General features: G+C 37.0%; 1 protein-coding gene across 1 annotated transcript in view; it reads right to left on the minus strand.

Annotated features, from left to right (window-relative positions):
• Nucleotides 1–27,270, minus strand: part of LOC150083126 (ankyrin repeat and fibronectin type-III domain-containing protein 1-like) — a 558,629-nt gene that overhangs the window by 36,081 nt on the left and 495,278 nt on the right. Inside the window, exons 23-24 of the mRNA XM_090378398.1 lie at nt 26,318–26,472; nt 9,204–9,304 (exon numbers count right to left, since the gene is read on the minus strand). Of these exons, the coding sequence (XP_090234524.1) occupies nt 9,204–9,304; nt 26,318–26,472 (256 nt within the window). The remainder of the gene's footprint in view (nt 1–9,203; nt 9,305–26,317; nt 26,473–27,270) is intronic.

Below are 27,270 nucleotides of genomic sequence, written 5' to 3' on the forward strand. Positions count from 1 at the left end.
GTAATTGTAGAAGTTGACAGCTTAAATAAATACAAGGCAGAACTAGACAAAGTAGAGTTAATGGATGGGTGAACTGTGAAGATTTTTTTTTTTTTTTTTTCCTCTATGCTAATGTTAATTCTGACTTCAAGAAATCTGCCTTTGTCGGTGGAAGTCGCACAATAGAGATTGCTGTTTAAGTACAGCAGAGTGCTAATAATTGACGAGGCCACTATGACTAATGTCAAGCTGTTATTGCTAATGGACACAAAGCTAAAACAGATAACTGGAAATGTCGAAATCAGCTTTGGCTGGCAGAATATGTTCCTAATCAGGGACTTTCTCAGCTGCTTCCTATTCGCATGAACCCAGTCCATAAACAGATAAGGCATTGTACTGCCGCCCCCCACTCTCTGGTGTGGCCTCAATTACTACAAGCTCGATCGAGTTATGCGCCAGTCAGACATAGTGTTCTCATCTATGTTAACAAAAATTGGTAAAGGAGCTAAATTAGATCAGAATGTGCAAGAACTAATTGAGTGGCATTTCTTCGCTAGGGAGAAAGCCGATCACCTATGTCCAAATGGTATACAACTCTATTTGCAAAATAATTCCATGAATGAGTAGAACTGCATGACCCTCAATACCACAGTGAAGATAGTGGAATCGGTTGTGGAAGACATCTTTGTGGGCTGCATGAAGGCAGATCAAGAGGCACACGTTCACCAGAAACTATAAAATGTCGGTTATCAATACTGGCAGATGAACTTATGGGCTCTCACTGGTCATCTGAAAGCTGTATATTGTCAATCCAAACGTGGACATTAATGATGTGCTCAATAATGGCACTGTGGGTAAATTATCCAAGTCGAATACAATGAAGAGCAACAGCTAAAATGATTGTTGCTCGAATTTACCACCTCACCTAAGACTGGAAAGTTATCTTGCAAGAAGGCGGCGAGATACATGCAAGCAATCTTGCTACCTCTACTCTGCCAAGTAGTGACTGGAGGGAGTCCAAGTAGTGTGTATGCGGGGAGCATTGTCGAGGCCACATTAGGTCAAGGATCTGGGTATATTCTTACCACGTGTACGCCATATCCAAAAATTTCATTACTTCATACAGCATGTCCCACCCACGTTTTCTTACTATTGAATACACCATGAATTGTCAAACTAATATAGCAAGCTTATCTGCAAAAAGATCTAAACCTCCCAAGGACTTCCTAATTCATTTCACAAATATACGTGGTCTCAATATACAATGTCCATTTCCACTTGCAGTCTGCCAAACCCCATGTACTTTTTCTGACAGAATCTCAGTTATTGGTTGATTCAACTACTGCTCAACTCAGTTGCCCAAATTATTTGCATATCCAAATCTATCCTCCACAGAATCTATCCAGTTATATTGAAGGAGGCAGCAAGGGAAGTAAGGAAACCCTTAACCATAATTATGAGAGCATCCTTGAACTCAGGGGAGGTCCCCACGGACTGGAGATGTGCAAATGTACCCCCATTCACAAAGGGGGGATCGAAGGGCGACACGACCTTCGATCGTGTCACCCTTCGAAGTAATTACAGACCAGTTAGTTTAACTTCTGTTCTGGGTAAAATAATGGAGTCACTGGTTAAAGATGCATTGCAGGATCATCTAGACAAGACTGCAGCAATAATTCAGACACAGCATGGGTTTGTTAAGGGAAAGTCTTGTCCGACAGATATGATAGGATATTATGAGTTTGGTGACAAAGGAACTGGATGCAAAAAATAATTTCGATATCATATATTTGGATTTCGGGAAAGCTTTTGACACTGTTGCGCATGGAAGACTATTGTACAAATTGGAGCAGAATGGTATTAAGGGTAAGTTGCTACAATGGATAAAAGGATGGTTGAGTGGGAGAAGACAGAGGGTGGTAATTAATGGGTGCTGCTCTTCGTGGACTAATGTTATTAGTGTAGTCCCACAGGGTTCAGTCTTGGGTCCTCTGTTAGTTCCCCACTATTTAGCATTTGGGTGTGTTTTCTGGCCTCTGCTCTTATTTTAGTTTTTGAATTTCTTTTTCATCCTTCCACCACTGGCATGCTCTAGAGCAGGGGTGGCCAACAAGTCGATTGCGATCTACCAGTTGATCATGGCTTTAATTTCAGTTGATCACGACGAATTTTAAATATATATAAAAATAGATTAGTCAAACTCTAAATGTTATTATTATTACGCACCCCACTACATACACTTATTACAAATCCGTTGAACTACATGACTACTCTTGTTACCGCGCAGCCGCTAGACTTGTCTGATGGAAATTGACGTAGTTATGCTGTGGAGAGCATAGTGTATGTGTAGAATTCTTATTTAGCTTATTTAATATTAATAATTCGATAGTACTTATACTTAATTTAATATCCTTTGATTTAAAATGAATACTATAAAAAAAAGTGTAAAACTTATCATTTTCATCAAGAGTGGGAACAAGAATACTTTTTTTAATGATAAAAGAAAAATGTTGTTGTTTGATTTGCAATGCTTCTGTGGCTATATCCAAAAAAGGGATATTTAGAAACGGCACTTCAACTCACTCCGTGGTAAATACCAATCGGATTTTCCACCTAATAGTGACCTTAGAAAAAATAAATTAAAAGAACTTGAATCCAGATTATTCGCACAACAAAATTTCTTCAGGACACCTAATTTACAATCTAAAGCAGTAACTGTAGCATCATTTAAAGTGAGTCATCTTCTTTGCAAAAAAATGCAAATCATTTTCTGATGGTCAATTCATCAAAGACATATTTTTAGAAATAACAGATTCTTTTTTGAAAATTTTAAGAACAAAAATGAAAATAAAAGTGCTCTTCAAGGTCTGGAATTATTTTTAAATACTGCCTGTGACACATCGCAAAAATGACTGAAAATGTGAGCAAACAATTGCGTGCTGATATTGCTAATTGTATGTCCTTTTCTTTACAACTGGATGAATCTACAGATATCAGTGATACAACTCAATTGGTCGTTTTTATTCATATGGTTTTCGATGATTCTGCCATTAGAGAAGAGCTGCTGGATATGGATTCAAAAATTAATGCATTCAAAAATTTTATTGAAAAAATTAAATTACCACTATCTTGTATCAATAACAACAGATTGAGCTAAAGCAATGATGGGTCATCTTACCGGATTCATCACATTGTGCCAAAAGAATGATGAATTTCCAGATTTTTTTGAGTTACTGCTGTATCCACGAACAAGTGTTAGCCAGAAAAAGATTAAATACTTAGTGTTATGGACATTGCTTTCAAAATCGTGAATTCCATCAGAGGACAATCTCTTCAAAGGAGACTTTTCAAATTGCAACTCGATGAAAATGAACCAGATCTGATATTACATACAGAAGTGAGGTGGCTGAGTCAGAGTAAGTTTCTACAGAGATTTCGAAAATTTCTAAATGAAATATAAAAAATTTGTTAATGAAAAGGGGAGATGATTATAAGTAGTTACAAGATATGGAGTGGTTGTGTGATCTGCCTTTCTTGGCGGATTTTACCAGTAAATTAAGTGATCTGAATTTGGAATTACAAGGAAAAATAAAAATGTGGGTGACATGATTAGTAGTATTTCTGCATATAAATATCAACTTTTGGCAATGGCTAAGGATCTTAAAAAAAAAAATTTCATCATTTTGCAAATATGCAAGATCATTTGTAAAAATATCCTGTTTTTGAATTTAATAGTGAGAAATATGTTTCTGAAATTGAGAGAGTTGTGGATAATTTTCAAACCATATTCAGCGATTTTAAAACAATTGAAGACATTGTTCAATATATTTCTTATCCAATTAGTGTCGACTTAGATACAAAACAAATTGCAGAAAAAATTGCTAAAATTTTTCACTTCATTTTCAAGAAATATTTTATTCCTTGAAAATGAAATTATTACATTGCGAAACAATATCTTCCTGAAAGCTAGAATATCTGAAAAATACTTTTGGAAATATGTTTGCTGAGAAAAGTACTGAAACGTAAAAAAAATGCAGTGAACTTTTAAATTCCTGTTTTGGTTCTACATATCTATGTGAATCCGCCTTTTCGTATTTTAAACAAACAAAGACGAATAATTGCTCTACTCTTACGGACTTGCATACAGAAGATTCTGTACAGTTGGCCTTATCACTGTATATTCCCGATTTTGAAAGCTTGACAGATGACATGAAGACACAGACTTCACATAAATTAAATATTTAAATATGCATGAATTTAAAATAAGAATTCTGAATTGTATTTAATTTTAAAATTTATAAACATTTTTCAATATGTATTGATTAACTTTTTTTTAACCATTGTGCAATGAAATTCTTGAGATAGTAGATTGCGGCACATTTTGAAGGAAAAAAGTAGATTGCATCACAAATTAAGTTGGCCACCCCTGCTCTAGAGTATGCAGGGTGTTCTCCTTGGCAATTCACACAGATCAGTTTGGAAGTAGAACATTCCTTACTCTCTGGTCTTTCGCACCACATCGAGCACGGGCAGGGTGCGATTAAGCTGTTTGTTCCACATATCTATGTGAAATCACGTCCCCACCTGATGAGAACTCAGGTGGAGACGTGATTCCCATCCTTTCGCATCGATATTCTCTTGACAGCTGTAACTCCTTGGTCTTTAAATTCAGAGCAGATCTCTTCTGATACATGAAGAAGGTCTCACTCTGATATGAACCCTCGTGAAGAGTTCAGAGTTTTGTAGGGGTTGCGGTGATAGGTATTCCCCCTATCGACATGACCTTCAGGATTTTTTCAGCCTGTTTCATGTTGAAGCTTCAACCAAAAGGTCACCAGAATGCAGTTGTTTCATGGATTTTGGAGATCCTGCCAACCCTTCTGGATGAAGAAAGGTGACATTTTCCAGATTGCTTGCTGGCCGGTGGAATGGGGAATGAGGAAGAGCGGTGTCACTAATGGTGGTATGTCTTCAATTCTGGCTCTTTTTACACAGGTGTTTTCAGTATTTTCACTTCAATTACCTTGTTGGGGCCCAGAAGAAGAAAGAGGGATTTAAATTACTCAGGAGTAAAAAAAAAAAGAAAAAAAAAATTTCAGGTGCCCTAAGTACCTCACCAACCACAGAGTCCACTTGGAAACTAACAGGTACTGCCAAGTTCACTTAGGAGCATCATACCCACATTTGCAATAAGCCTTGATCCTGTTCCTGGGCCAAAGGGAGGGAGACTTATTGAAATGCAATTGACCCTAGCAGTAAGAACCATCTGCCGATTGATCCCAGTATGGCCGATCCAGGACCACTCGTCTTGTTGAAACAGGAGCCAAAGTGGTCATTTCCATGAGTCGCAGCGCACAGCTACACATGCCAGATTCCAGTGATGTAACCCTGGAACCAAGGTATGAGCGCTGGATCTCAGCGATTCTAATCTGGAAGACCAGGCAGCATCACTGGGAGGTCCCTTCACCACATACAGGTGCCCATGTCGAGGGGTCACTGCCTGGCTGATGGAAGATGTGAAGTGGATCCACTATGCCTTCTGACTTTGATGCCTAACATAGCATGCATGTGCCCATTTGAAGGCTTTGAATTATTAGATTTTCTGTGACAAGATATTGACAAAATATCCAACCATGCTTGATTTCATTCTTGCATTCCATTCACTCTGGAAAGAACTGTAACCCATTTACATGTAGAGAATGAAGTTCTTCAAGCAAAATTAGTGTGTGTGCAACATTAAATACAAGGGGGAACCCTCAACAAAAAACCATTACCTATGTCCAAGCTGTAAGAACAAGACAGCAGCCGACTAAAGGAAATGCCAGACCAATCACAGAAAATCGTGATAACAATGATGACCAAAATATTATAATCATAAAGTCTCTAAATAGTGAGCAGCATTCTTCCAGGGAGGCTGCAGCCTCAATTGAAGAGTGTTAAAATCAAGACTGTGAAAAACAAGATATCAAGGTATTGCAATTGAGACAGCAGGTAAGGAAGATGCCAATAAAATAAAAAAAAAAAACTTAAAAAGAAATGGAGGATATGGGACTAAAGGCAGTCTCCTAGGCGCAGGAATCCTCAATCTTAGTTTTTGACATAGAAAAAGAAAAATCAATGCAACACTTCATGGAGGAGGTTTATCTAAAGAACTTCAAAGATTATATGACCGAAGTACAGATGGCAAAAGAATTCATTTTAAAGAGAGCTTTGAGATGCAGGTCACAAACACACTGCAACTGTGTTGTATGCCTTTCATCCAGGACTTAGCATTTTGTAAAATCAGGAAAGAATCTACAGTGTCTGGACCACCCATAGATTCAGGAAGCATCTCCCCATGCTAAAATGCTATATTCCAGGATGTTATATTCCTGCACTCTCTTGGCATCCAGGCGCCTCCGTAGCCAGGTGGGCAGGAGCAGCAGTGCGTAGCACACGCTTCTTGATTAGACCGGGGTTCGAGCCTGTGATCACCAAATACGGAGGATGCGGAAAGGTCAGGGAATGACCACCACATATCCTCGGGAGCAATATGGCCTTAGTTGCTAATGCTCCTAAAAACTAAATAACAAACAAACAAACAAACATCTTGGCATCCAGGATCTGCCACTTACGTGGAATTGAAACAACCAGCTAATCATCACATTAATTGTGTGTATTCTGTGTTTGTCTACTTCCATTCTGCATGATTGAAAATCCAAGTGTCCAGAATTTATAAAAAAACATGCAGCCCCTCTCCTGGATGAATTAACTCAACTATGATACAAAAAATGCATAAATGTTCCACCTTAATGGGATTTTGAATGAGGGCAAAAAATACGATGATAGAATAGCGATAATAACTGCTGTGCTTTATTATGTTTTAGTCATCATCATCATCAGCCATTTTCAATCCACTGCAGGATGAAGGCCTCTCCAGCAACTTTCCAGTTCTTTCTGCTTTGAGCACTGGCCATCCATTTACTACTCAAAAACTCATGAATTTCATCTATCCATCTCCGCCTTTGTCTTCCAGGTTTTCTTCTAGCTCCTCTTGGGTACCATTCTGTTATTTTCTTAGTCCATCTGTCATCATGTCTTTGAGCTATGTGTCCTGCCCAAGACCATTTTAGTTCTTTAGTTTTGATAAGAATGTCCTTTACTTGAGTTTGCTGCCTAATCCATGTGTTTCTCTTCTTATCTAACAGTCTGATTCCCAATATAATTCGTTCCATTCTTCGCTGTGTAGTTCGTAGCTTCTCTTCCATTCTTTTGGTGAGTGCCCAAGTTTCACTTCCATAAGTCATGGTGGGGAGTATACATTGATTCATTATTTTACGTTTCAGACAAACTGGGATATTGCTCTTCAGTATGTGACTATATTTCCTGAATGCTATCCATCCAAAATTTATTCTTCTCTTGACTTCCAGCCATTTATCATTATTCCAGCTAATAACTTGTCCCAGATAAGTATATGACTCCACCTTTTCAATTACTGCTCTTTCGATCATTATTTCCCTTTCCGTGGCATACTTGTTCATCATTACTTTTGTTTTAGCCATATTCATCTTTAGTCCAAAATCCTTACTAACTGTGCATAACTGATTAAGATTTTCCTCTAATTCTTTGGGATCGTGGCTTATGACCACAATGTCATCTGCAAATCGTAAATGGTTTAGGTACTCTCCGTTCACATTGACTCCTTTCTGCGACCAGTCTAATCTTCTGAAAGCTTCCTCAAGGGCAGCAGTAAACAGCTTCGGAGATATTGTGTCTCCTTGTCGAACTCCTTTCTCGATTTTAAATTTGCTACTGTCTTTGTCTAGTCTAATAAAGGATGTAGCACTCTCATATATTTTCTTCAAAATCATAATATATGGAGTATCTATGCCTTGTCTTTCCAGTGCCTGAAACATTGCCTTATGCTGTATAGAGTCAAATGCCTTTTCATAATCCACAAATGCCAGGCATAATGGTGTTTTATATTCATTTGCTTTCTCCATTAGCTGTGATATTACGTGAAGGTGATCCATAGTTGAGAATCCTGTCCTAAAGCCAGCTTGCTCTTTCGGTTGATTCTCATCAAGTATTCTTTCTAATCTGTTAGTAATGACCCTTGTGAACAACTTGTAGATATGGGATAACAAGCTAATTGGTCTATAATTTCCAATTTCTGATTTATCTCCTTTCTTATGCAGCAAAACTATGATTGCATTATTCCACTGCTTAGGCATCACACCTTTTCTAATGCACTTTGTGAAGAGCCTTGCCAGTTTTTGTGTTATGTCTCTTCCTCCCAATTTTAACAACTCTACAGTAACTTCATCTTCCCCCGGGGCTTTCCGATTCTTCATTTTCTTCAATGCATGTTCTACCTCATCAGGAAGAATATCGGGTATGTCGTATGTGTTGCTACTTTGCAATCCATCTTCCTCACTGCTGGTATCATTCCCTCGCTCCTTGTATAATTCTCTATAGTAGTCTTCTGCTATTTGAATTATGCCTTCTCTGCTGTTTATAAGTACACCATCGCTATTCTTCAGTTTCAGTATCATTTGTCTTTCTGTAGTACTGCTCATGGCTGCTGATTTAAATCCTTTGTTTTCCCTTAATGCTTGTTCTACTTTTCTTGTGTTAAATCTTCTTATGTCCTCTCTGAGTCTCTTTCTAATGGCTTTGCATAACTCAGTATACTCAATTTTCTCCCTGTCAGTGTTTTTCTTGCTCTTCATTTGTCGTCTTTGGTTCATCATGACAAGTGTTTCTTGACTAATTTTTTCTTCTTTGGATTTCTGTTTCCCTATAGGTTTCTTGGGCTTTATCACTTTCAGAAAGTTGTAATATTCCTCGTCGATATCTTGGTCCTGAGCAGTCTGCAGAAGCTCAAACTTGTTCTTAAGTTCCAGTACATACTGCTTTTTCTCCTCCTCTGTTATTTCAAAGACCTTTGTATTATTTACTCGAGTCAGTTTTTTCCTTTCCTTTCCTACATCTATAGCAAGTGTACATCTTACCATTCTGTGATCATATGTTTTAGTATGGGTGTTTTATTAGTATGCAAGAATGTAAAATTAACTAGCTCATATGAGTGATCTAACAGTACCAATGCATGTTTAACCTAGTTATTCATTTTTGCCTCACTAATAAAAGCACAAGAATTTTGTGACTCTAAACTAAAAACACTGCTTCAGTTATTATGGCTCATGTAATTAAGAACTCCATACACAATTAAATTAAGCACCTACCTCTCTATGAGCATGTTGAGCTGCCATGGTGTCAATCTCAAGGATGGAGGAGAGTCGGGAGTAGCGAGCAATGAAAGTTGCTTCATAGGTAGTCATATGAACTGGAGGAAAAATAAAAATTATATGAATTTTAACTTATTTACAGAGAAATTAGGTGGTTGTGACTTTTTCAGAATAGCAAATTTATAAATACTGTACAGGAAGAGTTTGTTCAACACCACAGATGCATTCCTATAAGATAATACATTAATTAAAACTGCCTTGGTCTCGGTGTATTTAGATATATAGTTTTCCATCGAAATATGTAACGTTGCACTTACCTTTGATATTAATATATTTGATATTAAGCTAGTCTCTTCAGCAGCTTTTAAATATTCCTCCCCTGTAATCCTATCCTTGTGTTCAGTTGATTGGTATATGCATTTATCAGCACAAGGGCTATTAATGCCAAAATGTGCCTATTAAAGTTTGCCTGTGCTGCAGGAGAACATTTTGATGATTATGCTAATCTATAATCTATTATATATTTGGTCTGCTCAAAAAAACTCAAAAAATCATTTAGGTTAGCATCATTTCTTATTAGATATGATACTCTCAGTGGCTCCTCTTACTTTGACAGGAATTGTAGAATTGCTCCTCGAATATCATGATGATAACTACATTGGAGGATATGTTTAACCGAGTTGCATGTTACAATACATGTATTGGGGAGGATTGTCTCCTGTTCACACATAAAATGAGTCAAATGTGTATGAGCAATATGTGTTCTTGATAATATAACCTCTTCCTCTTGAATGGTTCTGAAACTAGGCTGCCATAGTTGTGGTCTTTGTTTAGTCTGGAAAAGTTTAACGTGTCTGATAGATTTCATGCCATTTATCTTTACACATTTTTTGTATTATTATTTTATAATCATGGTGTCAATAATTCTGCTGTATTTGAGCAGGATGTGTGTTTCCCAGCTTTGTCTGCCAGTTCATTCCCTAGGATACCTGAATGTCCAGAGATCCAACCTAACTTGAATGACTGGTTCTTAGTTGTTTTGCAGTCCCATAAACGGGATCAAATTTCTTTCAGTATTGGATATCCAATCAAAGAGCTGTTTATGACAACAGATATCGCACTCATAGAGTGTGTGTATTAAGGTCTGTGAGATGTCTGTGAGTAGTGGTTGTGTTTTTTTTTTTTTTTTTTTTTTGGCTGATGCTGAATAAGCTTGCTTTCTTGCATCATATGCCTCTACTAATGCTAATGCCCAAGTTGTTAACAAGTTGAAGTACTAGTTTGATGGTGTATAGTGCAACAGCGTAAAGACTACATTCAATCATAAGAGAAGCCTAATACCTCTCGTGTTTGGGGTTTTCATAAAAAAAAAAATCATAAGAGAAATAGCAATGTGTAATGTACGAGACACTGCTGCTCTAACAGTAGCATCTGTTGTTTTTGAGTCATCAGTATAAATTTGATATTCTTGGATTTGCATATAGAATGAGGCCATGAGCACTGGCAGAATTATGCAAGGTGGTGTAAGTGCACCACCTTTGGATTTTGAAGTAAAACACAATTTTTAATATTTTTGCTAATTTATGGAAACATTAAAATAATACAGCTAGGCCTTGCATAACGCGAGTTTGATTAACGCGATATTCAGTTAACACTATTTGAAAAATGATACCACTTTTCACTTTACACGATGCAAATTTCCAGTTAACGCGATCTGTTTTTTTTTATGCGATAGTTGAAAAAGATTTGAATCGTGGTAAGCGTTAAGCTTACCATGAGTCGTACGGTCAATAAACAAACGTTTGCCTGCTGCCCGCCTCGGTGTGTTCCATCAACCATCGGAAGAAGACGTGTTTGTCTCCTGCTAATAAAGTCAATGCAGACTTGCATTTAAAAATTCAAATTTTTAAATGAGCCAGATGAAAATGTTACCGCGAAGGCGATAACGGTAAAAGAATTAGATGAAATCTTTCGTATCGCATAGAACCTCAAACAAAAGGATTGATGTTTTCTGCGATATTTATTTCGCCAGGGCCCAGAGAAGATTGTTGTAGGCTATCGGAAATTGATTGATGAAAAGAGAAAGTCAACACTGTTGAAATATTTCCGCAACAGTAATTTCTTCATTGTGTATTTTATGTCAGAGGTTCCCAAAGTTTCTCAGTTCACGGCGCCTTTAATGTCACAGTAATTTTTTCAAGGCGCACCCATACCAAAAGAAATACCTAACAGTGTCGTTTAGTAGTTAAGTCCAAACAACTTAATAAGAAATGCCGAAACTGTGAACTACTTCGGGCTAGTAGTTCGCGCAGTGTCCGACAGATGTCGAGTATCGCTGTGTTTCCCTCGAAAATTTAAAATATTCTGCGGCGCACAGTTTAAGAACCGCTGTTTTATGCAATAAACATTTAATTCCATAATTATTTTCATTATATTTTACATTATATACAGTTAAAAAAAGTTATTTAAAAGGTATTTTTAAAATTCTTTATGGACATTCCAGAAGGTCAAGGACCAATTATAATTTTTCCTATTGGTTATGATATTCGATTAACGCGTTTCTGTTTTGCACGATGCGCTCGCGGGATGAATTAATCACATTAATTGAGGCCCACCTGTACAAATTCTACGAAAAAAAAATTAATTCAAGTATTTTCTCCCGCTGATCACAAAACATTGGCTCAGCTATAGGTGTAAATCAGACAAACTTGACTTAATTAATATTGCATGCATTCGAAAATTTGGTGAACAAAAAATTTGTTCCCATTATTATTATTATTATTAGCCATATGGTGTGAAGAAGCCTGACGCTTAAGCTGCACCAGCGAAAAAGAAATAAAAATATCTGCATTACCCTGAGAGAGAGTCAGAAGTAGAAGGGAATCACCAAGAAAGCAAGAAAGAGAAGAATGATGATATCCAGCTCAGGACCCTTGGTTTGCCAAGCCTATACTCACCAGATGTGAGCCCTGGGGTAGTGCAACACCTTGCAAAATATCCTGCCGGTGCCCATGGAATGAACTGCATGTAATTGCTGGATGTTGGAAATAGCTAGTGAATTTTTTTTCGAATGTTCAAAACAGTCATCCAGCATAGGAGGCCCCAAGCACCCAAGTGAATTTGAGGACAAACAATTACAGTGAAATTTATATAGTTATCTAGAAAAGATTACCTTTCCACTAAAGAGGTACTTAAAGTAGTCTATACTTAAAGTCACAAGTTATAACACAAAGGAAATTTGCCTTTCTTTTCATTATACAGCTATTATTAACTTTACTAACCAACTATTTCTTTCAACCACTGGGCCTCATAGTGGCACTGCTCCTCCCTCACATGTGCATACAGAATATCTCCATGTCAAAAAGGCACAAATCATGGAATATTACAATTGTGCTCCACTATGTTCATAAAAGACTGTGTACAGATAAACAGAAACAGGAATAACATTATTTCTTATCTTGCATTCACTATCAGATAGACGTACAGGCAATTCCCACTTTACAAGTTTTCACTTTATGGGTTCCCAGGTTTCGAGTTCTTTTTTCAGGTATCAGCAAAATCAAAAATATGAACATTAATTGCAATGTAAACATTAATTAATTGCATTAATTAGCATAAATAAATGCTAAACATTGATAAATACAGTATTTCAAGCCACCACCCGTGTAGCTGTACAAATACAGCACAGATATATAACCCTTATATAACATGGTAGATAGGTTCCTATAAAATGTCGTGTTGTGTAAAACTATGTTATATGGGACTAAGAAAAAGGACAAAAAGGGGGGGGGGGGTTAGGTTCCAAAAGCTAACAAAAATACACTATTTTGTTAATAAAGTATTAATAAAACTAACAAAAATACACCATTCTAGATTTCATGTATCTCCTGCTCTGTTTAAAATATCAGTAATCTGGTTTTGTTTGCTTTCGCTTGATAAATCTTTGTGAATTTCATCGTATAGAACTAAGCATTTTTGAAGCTTCCTTTTGAACCCTGGCACCTTTCATTCAAGAATCTGCATTCAAAACATAATATTTTAATTGATCGGCTAAATTTATGTCTTCACGTATGCTTTTAGTGTAAAATTTGAAAGTTTAGAATTGTCATCTGCACTGAATTCCACTGAATTGGTTTTACCTACCTCCGATGCCATTTCCATCAAATATGCTTTGCTAGCCTCTTTTTCTACCAGTAGTTCTTGAACGTCTTCAGTAATCATAACTTTGTTTATTTTTTTTAGGAGCATCAGCGACTAAGGCCTCGGATTTTTCATCCAGCAAAAGAGAAAATCGATCTTGGGACATGCACTTTATAGACAATACACACAGAGTAATATTGTCTATAAATTGCGTGTCCCAAGATTGATTTTCTGTTTTGATTTATGAAAAACCCAAGTTTCTGGGAGAAAAAACCATGCTATCCTCGCCTGAGCCCAACTAACTTAGCCATGTTGTGAAAAAGACCCATAAAAATTTCATCCCCATCATCGATGAGATTCAAACTCAGATATTTTCCACCCAGTGTGGAGAGGAGGAGGGCGATTCCATCAACTGTGCTACCCATGAGGGGCTGCAGTAGTCATATCATCAAAATGTTCCTTCCTACCGATGTAGCGAGTTCTACAACTGCACCGATTCCGTTTTCTGCCGGTTTGACCATATTTCTTGAATGAACTGACTCTGGCCATACATTTTTCCACATGCATTTAATGTTGACAGTTTTACTTCTTTGAGCGATAAAGCTATGATTCTAATACAGTCCACAATTGAGAAATGTTTCCATGCCTCCATTACTTCAATATTGGAAAATAATTGATTCGAAATCAATTATTTTCCAAAATCTGTTATAAGGATTTTGTGATATAGTGAGTTTTAAAGGTAGATATAATGCCTTGATCTAATGGCTGAATGAAAGAAGTTATATTGACCTAGTACAACTCTGGTGGTGGAAACATAACTTCAACGTTTAGATGGCTTAAATCTTTTGGATGGCCTGGTGTGCTATCCAATAATAATAAAACTTTGAAATCTAGATTTTTACACAAGTTCAACAACTTAACACACCCGTGTACAATAGCCCAGAACATAACGGAGATTTCCCAACAAAACGATATACAGGGATTTCTCAATAATTTTTATTTTTTTATTTTTTGACTAGTAATTCAACAGTGGGGATTCAAAAATTGTGGAAATGTTGAAAAATTATATCCAACATACAGTAATAGCAGGGTTTAACCCACACAAAGGCTCAAAAATACCCTGTTATGCGAGATTTGCCAAAATTCTCTAAACGTGTTAGAGCGAAACCATGCTATATAAATACCGTGTTGTGCGAGGATTGCCAAAATTTATCAATCGTGTTAGAGTGAAACCGTGTTGTGGAGGTACTGTGTTATACGGGGGTTGCCTCTACTACACTGCGTTCAGGCAGATGAGAGCATTTCACTGACTCACATAAAGCAGTTACCACGCTGACGTTACAAAGAGTGTGTTGCTCTTCATTTTCGCTATCTTGTCATATTTCATTGAAAACAAAATATGAAATCATAAGCAAACAGCAGTGATCTTATAAAATGAAACAGAAGCAGTTGTTAAAATTGCAGCTTGAGATTTCTACAATTGACGTCACTGATCTGCTTCAAGCAACCAATGGAGAGATCACAAACGAAGACCTCCTTGAAATGGCAAAATGTGAAGAAGCTGAGAAAGAAGAATTAAGCTGAAATTCCTGCTTCTTCCTTCACTCTCAAGTAATTTTATGCAGTTTTTTTAACACATAGAAAAAGTAATTGAGATTTTCAAGTCAAAAGATTCAAATTTCAAGCGCACTAGAAAATTTGCTACAGATTTAAAAAATGCTTATGCATGCCATTGCGAAATTTATAAAGAAAAGAGAAGACTGTCTTATAAACAAACAAACCTTGAAGCAAATCTGATGAAGACGACGACTCCTTGTGCTTCCAATAAACCAACAAAGGTGATGATGAAGAGTAAACATCCTTTAACATTTGTATGACATAAATAATTTCTTTGTTATTATAATTTTCTTGGTTTTAAAGATTATGTTTTCATTTCTTTTGATAAATAAATCATTGTTTAAGCATAAACTATTGTTTTGTTGACCTTTATTAAACATTACTATGGTTGAATTTCATCTTGTTTTTAACGTTACATCTATGAGAAATAAATTCCCACTTTAAGAGTGCACGCTAGGAACAGATTAACTTGTAAAGTCGGGAACTACTTGTATAAGTTCTCTCCACATCTCATACAGAAATGCTTAGAAAATGTATCTGTAATAAAATCGTAAACATCCTGAGACTCTGCTAAAGTTTTCAACCTATGGTGGAATACCATACAAGTTACTCAACATGCATCATCATCAACACTATCCTAACACCTACTTGTACCTGCGCTTCCTGAGCAATAAGCTCATCTGCGCTTTATTCCTCTATCCTATCAATTGTAATCTTTTGATCCTTAGTCATATCCTCCATATGATAAAGCAAACATTGAGGATATGTTACTGCCCCTGCCCCGAAGAGATAGATCTCCACTATCTAGAACTCAATTAAACTTTAAACTTCAAAGGCAAACTTCTATAAATTGTGATTCTTGTTCCAACCAAAATTAAAAAAACTCTAAACATTAAAATTCATCAATATATTTTTTGTATTTTATACTTTTTTCAACATTTCCTTTTTATACAACTATAAACTATAAAATTAATAAACTCCAATTTCAACTCCATAAAAACACTATTTACATATATACAAATTTTTACGATTATCTAATCCTGTTTACTTCTCTAGAGAACTCAGCAAAAGCTTCATTCCATTCTCTATTCTTAAACAAGTCACTCCAGGAGTATGAGTCGGAGCCAATCTGCCTAATTAACATATTCCTTGCTATATCATATCTTACACATTGCCATAAAATATGCTCTGTATCCTCTACCATCCCACAAATACACAGTGGATTTTCTTCTACACCAAGCTCTGCTGGTCTTTTTTTTAACCCATGTCCAGTTACTAACATTGGAACATTCCCAGACCAGACCAAGATGAAATCTCTTTCACAGTTTTCACCCCAGACAGAAAGGCAAAGGTAACACGCCCCTTAGCAGAACCGCTCCATCTTTCCTGCCATATTGTCTATACCACCCCAGGGACTCACATCTAGTGAGTATGGGCTTGGCACACCCAGGGTCCAGAGCTGGATATCATCATTCTTCTCTTTCTTGGTAATTCCTTTCTACTTCTGACTCTCTCTTTCTCAAAGTAACTTGGGAATTTTTTTTTCTGGTTCAGCATAAGCCTCAGGCTTCCTTGCACCATATGGCTAATAATAATAATATCGTGCTGTAACCTTTTCTTTTCTACTTTCAAATCCTGTCTTCCATACTCTGCCAATGACAGTAATGGCAGTGTGCTACTGCAACAGGATCTAGATAATTTGGGCAGATGGGCTAAGAAGTGGCAACTGAAGTTTAACCTTGACAAATGCAAAGTACTGCATATGGGTACAAGTAACCCCAGAGAAACGTACTAACTGTGTGGTACTACACTTAAGGTGGTAGAAAATGAAAAAGACCTGGGAGTAATTGTGCAGCCAGATATGAAGTTTTCTGAGCAATGCAGACAGGCTGCCAGGGCAGATCATGGGGTTTTGTCAATGATATATAGGAATTTTGCTAGCAGGGAAAAGGAGGTGATTATCCCTCTGTATAAGGCAATGGTCAGGCCACGCCTTGAGTACTGCGTACAGGTCTGGAGGCCTCATTTTAGGAAGGACGTAGATTTACTTGAACGTGTACAGAGAAGAGCAACAAGATTGGTGAGGGGAATGAAGGGATTCTCTTACCAAGAGAGGCTTAAGTTCTGCAAATTGCAGTGGCTGGAGACTAGGCACCTGCACGGTGATCTGATTGAAGTGTATAAGGCCTTGAATGGGTTGAGCACGCTGAATTCTAATGGGATCCTTACACTTGTTCAGATTACGAGCCTAAGGGGGCATAAATTCAAATTAAGAAAAGACAGATGTAGAATAGATGTACGGAAATTTGCCTTTAGCCAGCGGGTGGTTAATTGCTGGAACAAACTTCCATCTGTCGTTGTGGAAGTTGATAGGTTAAATAAATTTAAGGAGCTGGACAGGCATTTGGAGGGAATGGTGTGATTTTTTTTTTTTTTTTTTTTTTTTTGGCTGATGCCATAAGCTCATACACTTGCTTTCTTGCATCACATGCCACTACTACTACTACTACTCTCTTCACTCTTCTCTACAAGATTTTATTCCCATAAGTTCTATTCTCTTATTATTCTTAATCGCGTATTCCATTGTCCTTTTAAGTATAACCAGATACACTGGTTCCTTTCCCACAATAACTTGTAGAGAATCATTTGAAATGGTTCTGCAGGACCAAGTCACCGCCAGAAGGGCAAATCTCTGTGCTGCAATAAGATTTCTTTTAACATGTCTATTAGTCACTCTATGTCCCCGAGCCCTACATGCATATGTCACAATTAGTACAAATATACATTTATAGAGGAGGTCTAAGAACTTGCCTTTCACTCCCCATTCTACCCTTGTGACTTTCCTAATTTTTAAATAAATCATCCTTACTTTATCTCTTAATTTTTGCACGTGAGGCAAAAAGGACATCCTTTCATCCACATAAACTCCTATGTACTTGACCAAGGGGGCATATGCTATTGACATACCAAATATTTTTGCAGTCTGCCTTCTTCTTTCACTGCGCTTCCCTTTGAGCAGAACCATGTGAGTTTTATTCATAGATATCTCCATTTTATGGACCTCAGCCCATTTTACCACTTGTCCCATAGCTCTCTTAATTCTTTCCTCCAATTCTTTTCTAGACTTTCCCAACACCGTTATTAACAAATCATCAGCATATGCTACTGGTTCACATCCTACCCACTCCTGAACCAGTAGCTCATCTGATACAATATTTCAATTATAGGGACCTATGATTAAACCTTGTGGAGCATCTCTTGTTACTGCATGAGTAACTTTCCCATATTTTGTTACAATGTAACTTTCTTATCTTTAAAATAACCTTTTGAAACTCCATAGAATTGCCCAGTACACTTAATTTTTCTCATTTTTGCTAGAAAGCTCGGCCACCACATAAAATCAAATGCCCTCTTAAAGTCGAAATATACCCAGGACATAATTTTCTGAAGTCTCTTGTACATATGACATCATTTTAACCATAGCATCTTCAGTAGATCTGCCCCTCCGAAAGCCAAACTGCCTAGGGCTACTCATTCCACTACCCTCGTAATATCCCTCCAAAGAATTTTTCTTACATACGGATGAGATGGATGATCTTCTGTCTGTAAAGCATATATTGCACTTAATGAGTCTGTGAAAATGATACTTTTTACGAGGGAAGTTTTGGCAATGTGATCTAGGGCGAGACTTATTGCAAACAATTCGGCACTAAAGATACTGCACTCTATTGGAAGAGACTGTGAGATTATGCTGTTTGGCAATACAACAGCGGCACCAACGTGTGTGGCCGTCTTGGATCCATCAGTGTACAGATGAGAATTGCATTACATAAGAGGAATGAAGCTGTTTTATATGTTGACTTGGGATATTGTTCTGTTTCCATTTTATGAGGACCATGTCACAGTCAACTGAACTGATTTTCCACAGTGGAAGGGCTGTGGGGGTATCTTGGTAGATTTTATCTATACTTAAGTTCAATTGTGAGAATATTTCTTTCAGTCGGATGCCTGCAGGTTTGCATATATTAGGTTTGTTCGTATATAAATTTTCCCATTTCGGTTTATACAGATATTGCCATGTTGGATGTCCAGGAAGGCTTTGAACTTTCGCAGCATAGTTCATAAGAAGAACTTGTCTACGAAGACTGAGTGGGAGTTCATGGATCTCTGTGTATAGACTATACACATGTGAGGTACGGAAGGCTCCTGAAACAACATGTAATGCATTGTATATTTCTGATGAATTGGATCTAACCAGTTCAACACACTTTTCCTAGCTGAGGAGTAAATGGAAGAACCATAATCTAATTTAGATCTTATCATTGCACAATAAACATGCAAAAGTGAATAACGATCAGCTCCCCATGTCATGGCTGATACAGCTCGTAGAATGTTTAATTTCTTTAAGCACATTGTACGTAGATATTTTATGTGTTCTAGGAAATTTAATTTTTGATCCATGATTAGTCCTAGTAGCTGGATACTCCGTTTGAGTGGAATTTGTTGATTGCTTATCCTTAGTTCTGGATCAGGATGCATCTTTCGTTTTCTGCAGAAGTGTATTGCCACTGTCTTTTGTACCGAGATTCGACATCCATTATAGACGGACCAGGACTCTATTTTGTTAATAGCACATTGGAGCTGCCTCTCGATTGTCCGCATATTCTGTGAGTGACATGATATTGTGAGGTCGTCGGCATATAGGTAGGTTTCAACTGTTGCTGGAATAATTTCTGTTACAGGGTTTATTTTGATAGCAAAAAGGGTTGCACTGAGGACTGAGCCTTGGGGGACCCCCTGTTCTTGATTGTATATTAGAGACAGAATACGATGGTAGCGGACTTGAAAAGTTCTTTTAATCATGAAATTCTGAAGTAACTTCGGTAAATGGCCTCGAAAACCTAATTTGTGCAATTCATGAAGGATACCATATCTCCACGTAGTACCGAACGCCTTTTCTATATCAAGCCATATCATTACAAGGTGTTCGTTTCGGAGAAAGGCATTGCGAATATTTGATTCAGCTTTTGTCATTATGTCTATTGTTGATCTATTTTTCTGAAAACCATATTGACTAGGACTAAGGAGGTTATGGAAGTCAAGAAACCATGTTAACCGATCATTCACCATTTTTTATAAAATTTTACCTAGACAGCTAGTGAGCGCGATGGGACGATAATTATGTGGATTTGAATGGTCCTTCCCAGGTTTTGGAAAGGCCAGTACAAACGAATGTCGCCAAGGGTCTGGATATGTATCCTCAAGGTATATCCTATTATATAGCAGTAACAGCATGCATAAAGAATTTTTAAGGAGTTGTTTAATCATTTGATAGTGGATTCCATCCGGACCTGCTGCACTTTCTTTAGATTTGGCTAGGGCTTTATGCAATTCATTTATAGTGAAGGATTGGTTGTATGAAATCTCATGAGCTGCATGGAAATGAATTTTGTATTTTTCGATTTGAGCTTTATATGTTTGAAAGATTGGTCTGTATGACGTTGTTGCTGACAATTCCTCAAATGTTTCTCCTAGTAGATTTGCAATTTTTTCTGGTTCAGTTATGTCATGATCTTTCCAGCTTATGATCGGTTTAGGGACGGTTGTATATTTGCCTGAAATTTGTCTAATTTTATTCCATATTATTCTGCTGTCCGTATTTCTATTAATTTTGCTTGCAAAAGATATCCAGGATTCTTTCTGAGATTTCCAGTGTATATAGCGTGCTTTTGCTCTGGTTTTCTTATATTTTATGAGATTAGTGGTGGTGGGATACTTTCTGAATTGATTCCAAGCCTTATTTTTTTATTTCTTTGCTTCCAAGCATTCTTCATTCCACCACTGCTTGTAATGTTTATGAGACTGGTTAGCTGTCTTTGGTATTGCAATGTTTGCTGCAGAAATTATTTGATTTGTGATATGAGTAACAGCATTATTGATATCAGTATGTCTTATGATTTTCTCATCTAAAGAAGCAGCATATTGGTATTTTTCCCAGTTTGCTTTGCAAAATTTCCATTTTATACCTCTTATAGGTTGCTGTACATCATTTGCTAGTAGGTGACAAACAACTGGGTAATGATCACTGTTATAGGGATCATCGGAAACAGACCAGTCAAGGAGAGGAAAGAGAGCTGGGGAACAGATGGTGAGATCAATTGCAGAGGTAGTCCCTGTTGGTAAGTGGACATGGGTGTGAGTACTTGTGTTTAAGAGTGTTAGGTTCCTATTATTTATAAGTTTTTCAATCATCTGTCCTCTTTTGTCTGTATGAAGTGATCCCCAGATGATATGATGCCCATTAAGGTCCCCCATCAAACAAAAAGGAGATGGTAATTGTTCAATTAAATCCTCAAATTCTTGCAGTGTATACGCGCGATTAGATAGAAGGTAGAGTGAAATCATAGTCAAGGTAATTCCAGTCACGATGCGTACTGCAACTGCTTCAAGGGCTGTTTGTAGCTGAATATGCTTGGATGGAATATTAGAGTCAACAAGAATGGCGACTCCTCCATGACCTGTATTGGTTTTACGATCTTGCCTATATACATTGTAGTTCTTGATTGAAATACTTATGTGCGGAGTTAGGTTGTTTGTTTCTTGCAAACAGATACTTGCAGGAGCATATACGGAAATTAGACCTTTGATATCGCTTAGATTACTTCGAATAATGCCACGACAATTCCATTGTAGAAGTGTACGCATTATTTGGGTTTAGCATGACTTACGATGAGCTGCTTGTTTTAATCGATCTGTTTTAATTTTTTCTTTTCTGGGGAAGCTTGGTCGGCCACCACTGTCCATGTCATCATTTGCATAAAGTTCCAGAACTGGTTCATTTTCTGTCTCCTTTTCATCAATTTCCATAGTGTCAGTATTTTTTTGTGTTTTTTCAACAGGTTTGGTGGGATTTGTGTCGGTGTTGGATCTTCAGCATCTGGTGAGATTATAATGGGTGTATTCATTGCCTGGTCAACTTTTTGTTTTGTTTGTAAAAGAAGATTACATGCCCAATCTGCTATTGAGATGTTAGGTGGGACTGTGATGTCAGTCTGTATTGCAGTTACCTTTGTTTTCTGCACTGTAGTTGCTGCTGTTGCTGCTGCATATGATCTCACTGCTGGAAATAGTGGTATCTGCTTTTTTGGCTTCTCCATATGTTATCTTATGTTCAGTTTTATATTTTTGAACTTGCTTTTCTCTTTTCCATATATTACAGTCTCTGGAATAGGCAGGGTGGTCTCCTTTGCAGTTTGGGCAGCGAGGAGACTGTGTATTGCATTCTTTACAGGTATGTTCTTTTGAGCCACAAGTGGCACAAATAGCTTGTCCTCTGCATACTGTTTGGGAATGGCCATATTTTTGACACTTGAAGCATCTTATTGGATTGGGGATGTATGGCTTTACCTGGCAATTCAGGTACCCGGCTTTGACTGATGATGGTAGAGTTGGAGTACTGAAAGTAAGTATGATGGTGCGGGTTGGAATGAGGTTTCCATCCTTTTTAATAAGGATTCTTTTGGCATGTATGACATTCTGGTTTTGTAGCTCTTGTACGATTTCTTCTTCAGAGCTGTTTAGGAGGTCCCATTCCACAATAACCCCTTTAGATGAATTTAAAGTGGCATGTGGAGTGACTTTGATGAGAATCCCTCCAAAGGTTTCAAGAAGAAGCTCAGAACGTCGATGATTTGTCATTTCTATCAGAAGGTCACCTGATTTCAAGTGGCGAACCATTTTCGGTGGACCAGCTATATGTTCTAGACACCTTTGTATAACGAAGGGAGAAAGTTTACTAACTGGTTGGTCTGATAGGGAATGGACAATTAGAAAGAGTGGCAAGATGGTTTGGGTCACATCTTTCTTTTGTCTTTTGGCAGTAGATGGAGGATCATCTTGCTGCCGATTATGATCAGTTTGATCCATAATTCCAGGAGAAGCCTGGTTTGCCAAGTCCATTGTTGCTCCTTTTAGCCCTGAAAGGATTATTTTTCCTTTCAGGTTTCCGGCCCCACCACGGGGAGGCAGGAGCAGTGCCACCTAGTGACCAAGCGGCTGGCAGATTAGTTTGTTAGTGAGAAAATGGATAAATATCCTAAAACAGAAAGGTGATTTTCCTTCCTGGGTTCTACTTAAAATCTGCTAAGTGAAGAACCACTTACAATGAACTGAGAATAAAAGAGTGGCTAGAAATGAAACAGAACAAAATCACTTGGAAGGATCACTTTAGAATTCGCTTAAGAAAAATCGCTTGGTCCCTATCACTTGGCACTCGGGGCCTTCAAGAGTCTCTCATCATATCTGTGTTCATTCATCTCCATTTATTATCCATTAATAAATCTTCAAATCTTAGTTGGCCAACCAAGAGTCTCTCATCATGTCTGTGTTCATTGATCTCCACTAATAAATCTCTAGATCTTAGTCGGCAAACCATTTTTGAGGGCCAGCCGCATTTTCAAGACATTTCTGAATCAAAAATGGAGACAGCTTACTCTGTGGTTCTGTGGAGGAATGTAATATTAAAAAGAGAGGAGCAGAATAATCCATCCCTTCTTTTTTTTTGTCTCTTAGCATGGGATGTGTTTAAATCATCATGATCTGGGTTGTGCCTATCTAGATCTGGATCAGAAGATCTGCAGCTGGACTGTTTTGTGTTGTCCATCATTGCTCCTTTTAGCCCTCAGAGAGTAGATTTCTTCTCTCAGGTTTCCAGCCCCACCATATGGAGGCAGGAGCAGTGCCACCAGTGACCAAGCGATAAGGAAAGATTAGTTGTTAATGTACTAATAAGTTAGTCCTATATATAGAAAAAGAAAGGTGTCCTGCCTTTCTGTCAAGCGAGCTAACTTCTGTACTTCAGAAGAGCAAAATTAAATAACTTTATAAAAATGATGCTATACTATTATCAACCACTCTTTTAAGTATCAACCACGCTTTCAAAATCGCTCAGGAATCGCTATAGTCACTCACTCAGCACTTGGGGGCCTGATATTCCGGCATCCATCACATCATCTTCTTTTCCCGGTTTTGTCTTTTTTTTTTAACTAAATTTAACCATTTGTCCATAATGATAATTAATTTTATTATATTTTAAATTTTCAGTTCTATTAAATTTCATATATTGTTACACACTATGAAAAAGCAACGATAAACGAAAAAAAGCAACGATGATGTCAAACTGTGCCAGATATCCCAAGGCATTCTAGTCAGCCTTATCAAACTTCTACTGAGATATCCTTGATGGTTGACATGGTCTTTTTGCAATCTAACGACATATCACAAGTGATCACTCCTGTAGGGATTTTTTTCAACCTCTCGTGAGAATGAAGGGGGGGGAAGAGATAGATCAATGGCAGTAAACATGGGTAGGCATATGGGAAAAAGATGTTCGTTCCCATATTTTGGAGAGGGAGAGAGAGAGCAGTGCCACCTTGTGACTAAGCCGATTGGTTGGTTGTTGTAAGATTTTAGGATCTATGGTCAATTTGTCTGTTTGCTCAATGTAAAACCCAAATTTTCAAGTGAAAAATGAATGCTTCCTGAGACCAACTCAGCTATGCTTTGAAAAAGTCCCATAAATATTCCTCACATGATCAACGGGATTCAAAATCGGGGCTTTTCCACCTTTGTTGGGGGGGATGGCAATTCCACCAACTGTGCTACCACAGTTGGTGGAATTGCACAGTTGGTGGAATTGCCATCCTGTTGGTGGAATTGCTGGATTTCTCCTCTCAGGTTTCCAGTCCTACCATGGGGAAGCAGGTGCAATGCCAATGGTAGCCAAAATATTAAGATTAGTGAGATTAGTAACAAGAACAAAATAGGATAAAAAGAAAGGTTTCCTCTTTGTGGACCACCTTTATTACAATTCAAAAGGTCTTAGTGAGAACTTTAGAAAACTAGATGTAAAACTAAATGTAACTTTAAATTCTCATTGTAATCATTATCAATAACACACAAAAATTGCTTAACCACATGCAAGCAGGGGGACTTAAAATTTTAGTTAAGGTCTAAAAGCTTCTATTTACCATTTAGATTAACTACTAATACAGTATTTCCCAAAGTGTGATACACATACCCCCCAAAGGTTACACCAAAGTGTTTTAAAAGGAAAAGGGCAGAATTTATAAAATAAAAAATTCTGTTTTTTATTTTACTTTATCATAGTTTTTTTGGCTACAGAAAACAATTTAATACAGCGGGTTCTGCTTATAGGAATCACTGGTTAATTGAATCAGCTGCTTTATTGAATCAAAACCTGAAACTCTTCTCTTATTATAACTACAATAATTCAGTTTATTGAATCTGGTGTGTGTGTGTGTGTGTGCGTGTGCGTGTGTGTGTGCGTGTGCGTGCATGCGCACGTGTTTAGTGACCCAAGCAACACATTTTACCACACATCTGAAAATTTCAAAAATCCCCTTTTCAAAAAGTGCATCTTGTTAACTTTTGCCGAATCTTTTATTACTCAGTAAATGTTGTAAGTTGTCATGTAAAATGTTAAAAAAAGTGCTTGGTACATAATAATTTAAACTTCATTTAAATTTATACATATTAATGCCAATTTCAATACCAAAATAGTAAGTATTAAAAATGTACTTTCTTTATTAGCTAATGCGTACTTTAATTTCAGACTGGTACGAATCCACCATGTATATCTATGCTGTCCTGTCAGAATGTTTCTCGATTTATTACTTCCATTTTTTACTTGTTATTTCTATATATAATATATAAATTTTATTATATATTAATGAATGAATACTGTATATTGTACTATATTTGCTCTAGTCCAGATAAAATAGTATTATTAAAACTATCTCCAAATTATCTTTCCCAAAAAGAAATATACCGGTAAGACAAAACTCTCAAAAGGGGCAAGCGATTATTGTAAGTTTGAAAAACACTGTACTAATAAAATAATCAAATAGTGTTTCTATCTGAAAGAGTAGAGTTACTTTCAGATAGAAGCTTATTTATATAATTAACCATTTCAAATTTTTAAATTTGCACTATTTTTACTCCTGCATGTACAGTTTCCTTTTAATCCCTGTATAATACAATTAAAAAAAGTGCTTCTTTTCACTAGAATAAAATAAGAGGTCATGGTAAATGATTCAACCCAAGATCTGCAGATACCTGATGTAATTCTGCAAAATTCTTTTAAATGTCAAGTATGTAATATTAACCAATGTTTATAAATACGTTCACAACATATCTATACTAATTTTTAATTCTTTAGCCACACATTGTAATTGTGATTCCTTGTTGCATAACTAGTATGATTAAAAAAAAAATTATGTATTATGGCATATGACATAATAAATATTTTATTTATGTATTTATACTGTACATACTTATCTCAAAGATCTGCACAGGAAGTAAAATGCAGTCTTGTCTTGACGTTAATTCATCTGTCTGTCCTGGAACAGCAAATACACTTTCAACAGGTGGTAGTAATAGCACAAAAGATACATTTTCATTGAGCTCCAGCACTTCTGCATCATACACCCTAGGAAAAGAACAAATTATAGGACAAATATAAAAGGAGGGTTTTTTGGTTTGTATTGGAGTTGTTGGCATATAGCTATAATTTTCCAGACTTAGGATTAGAAGTTGATATATGTGGTATTTATTCTTGTTAATCAAGATTAAACTATTGTATCTAAAGTATGTCTTGTTTAGGACTTTTAAATTCTGCATTATTATTAGTCTTTCTTCTCCTTATGGATTTTTTCCATTTTGCAGCAGTTACTAGTACCAGGTGCATGGAGTGACTGTTACATCTGGCTATTATTATTGGTTGGAGAATTTTCTGCCTATTGCACAGATAGTCAGGATCACAGCTTTCTGGATTGTAGGTTTATTATTATTACCTTTTTTTCCCCCCTGACAGTGGTTCCCACCCTGTGGCCGGTACTAATAGCAAGTGCACTGGGTGTTTGTTATGCTGGCTATTAGTACTATTGGTTGAGGAACTCTCTGACTATCCTATAGGTGTTGAGGATTGCAAATCTGAAGAAGTTCGTTGTTGGTGTTCTCTGTCAGGCCTATTGCTGCTGGGCTCTTTGGCATCATGCCAGTGGTTGAAATTATTATTATTATTATTGTTATTATTATTATATTTAGCCAATATGGTGCAAGAAAGCCTGAGGCTTTTGCTGCACCAGTCAAAAAAAAAATAAAATCTGTGTTACCCCGAGAGTGAGAGAGAGAGAGAGAGGAACAAGAGTAAAAGTAGAAGGGAATCACAAAGAAAGAGAAGAATGATGATATTCAGGATTCTAGGTACACCAAGCCCATACTCGCC

This window comes from Mastigoproctus giganteus, chromosome 7 (genome assembly GCF_048544385.1).
Source record: "Mastigoproctus giganteus isolate SK-2022 chromosome 7, ASM4854438v1, whole genome shotgun sequence".
NCBI lineage: Eukaryota > Metazoa > Arthropoda > Arachnida > Uropygi > Thelyphonidae > Mastigoproctus > Mastigoproctus giganteus.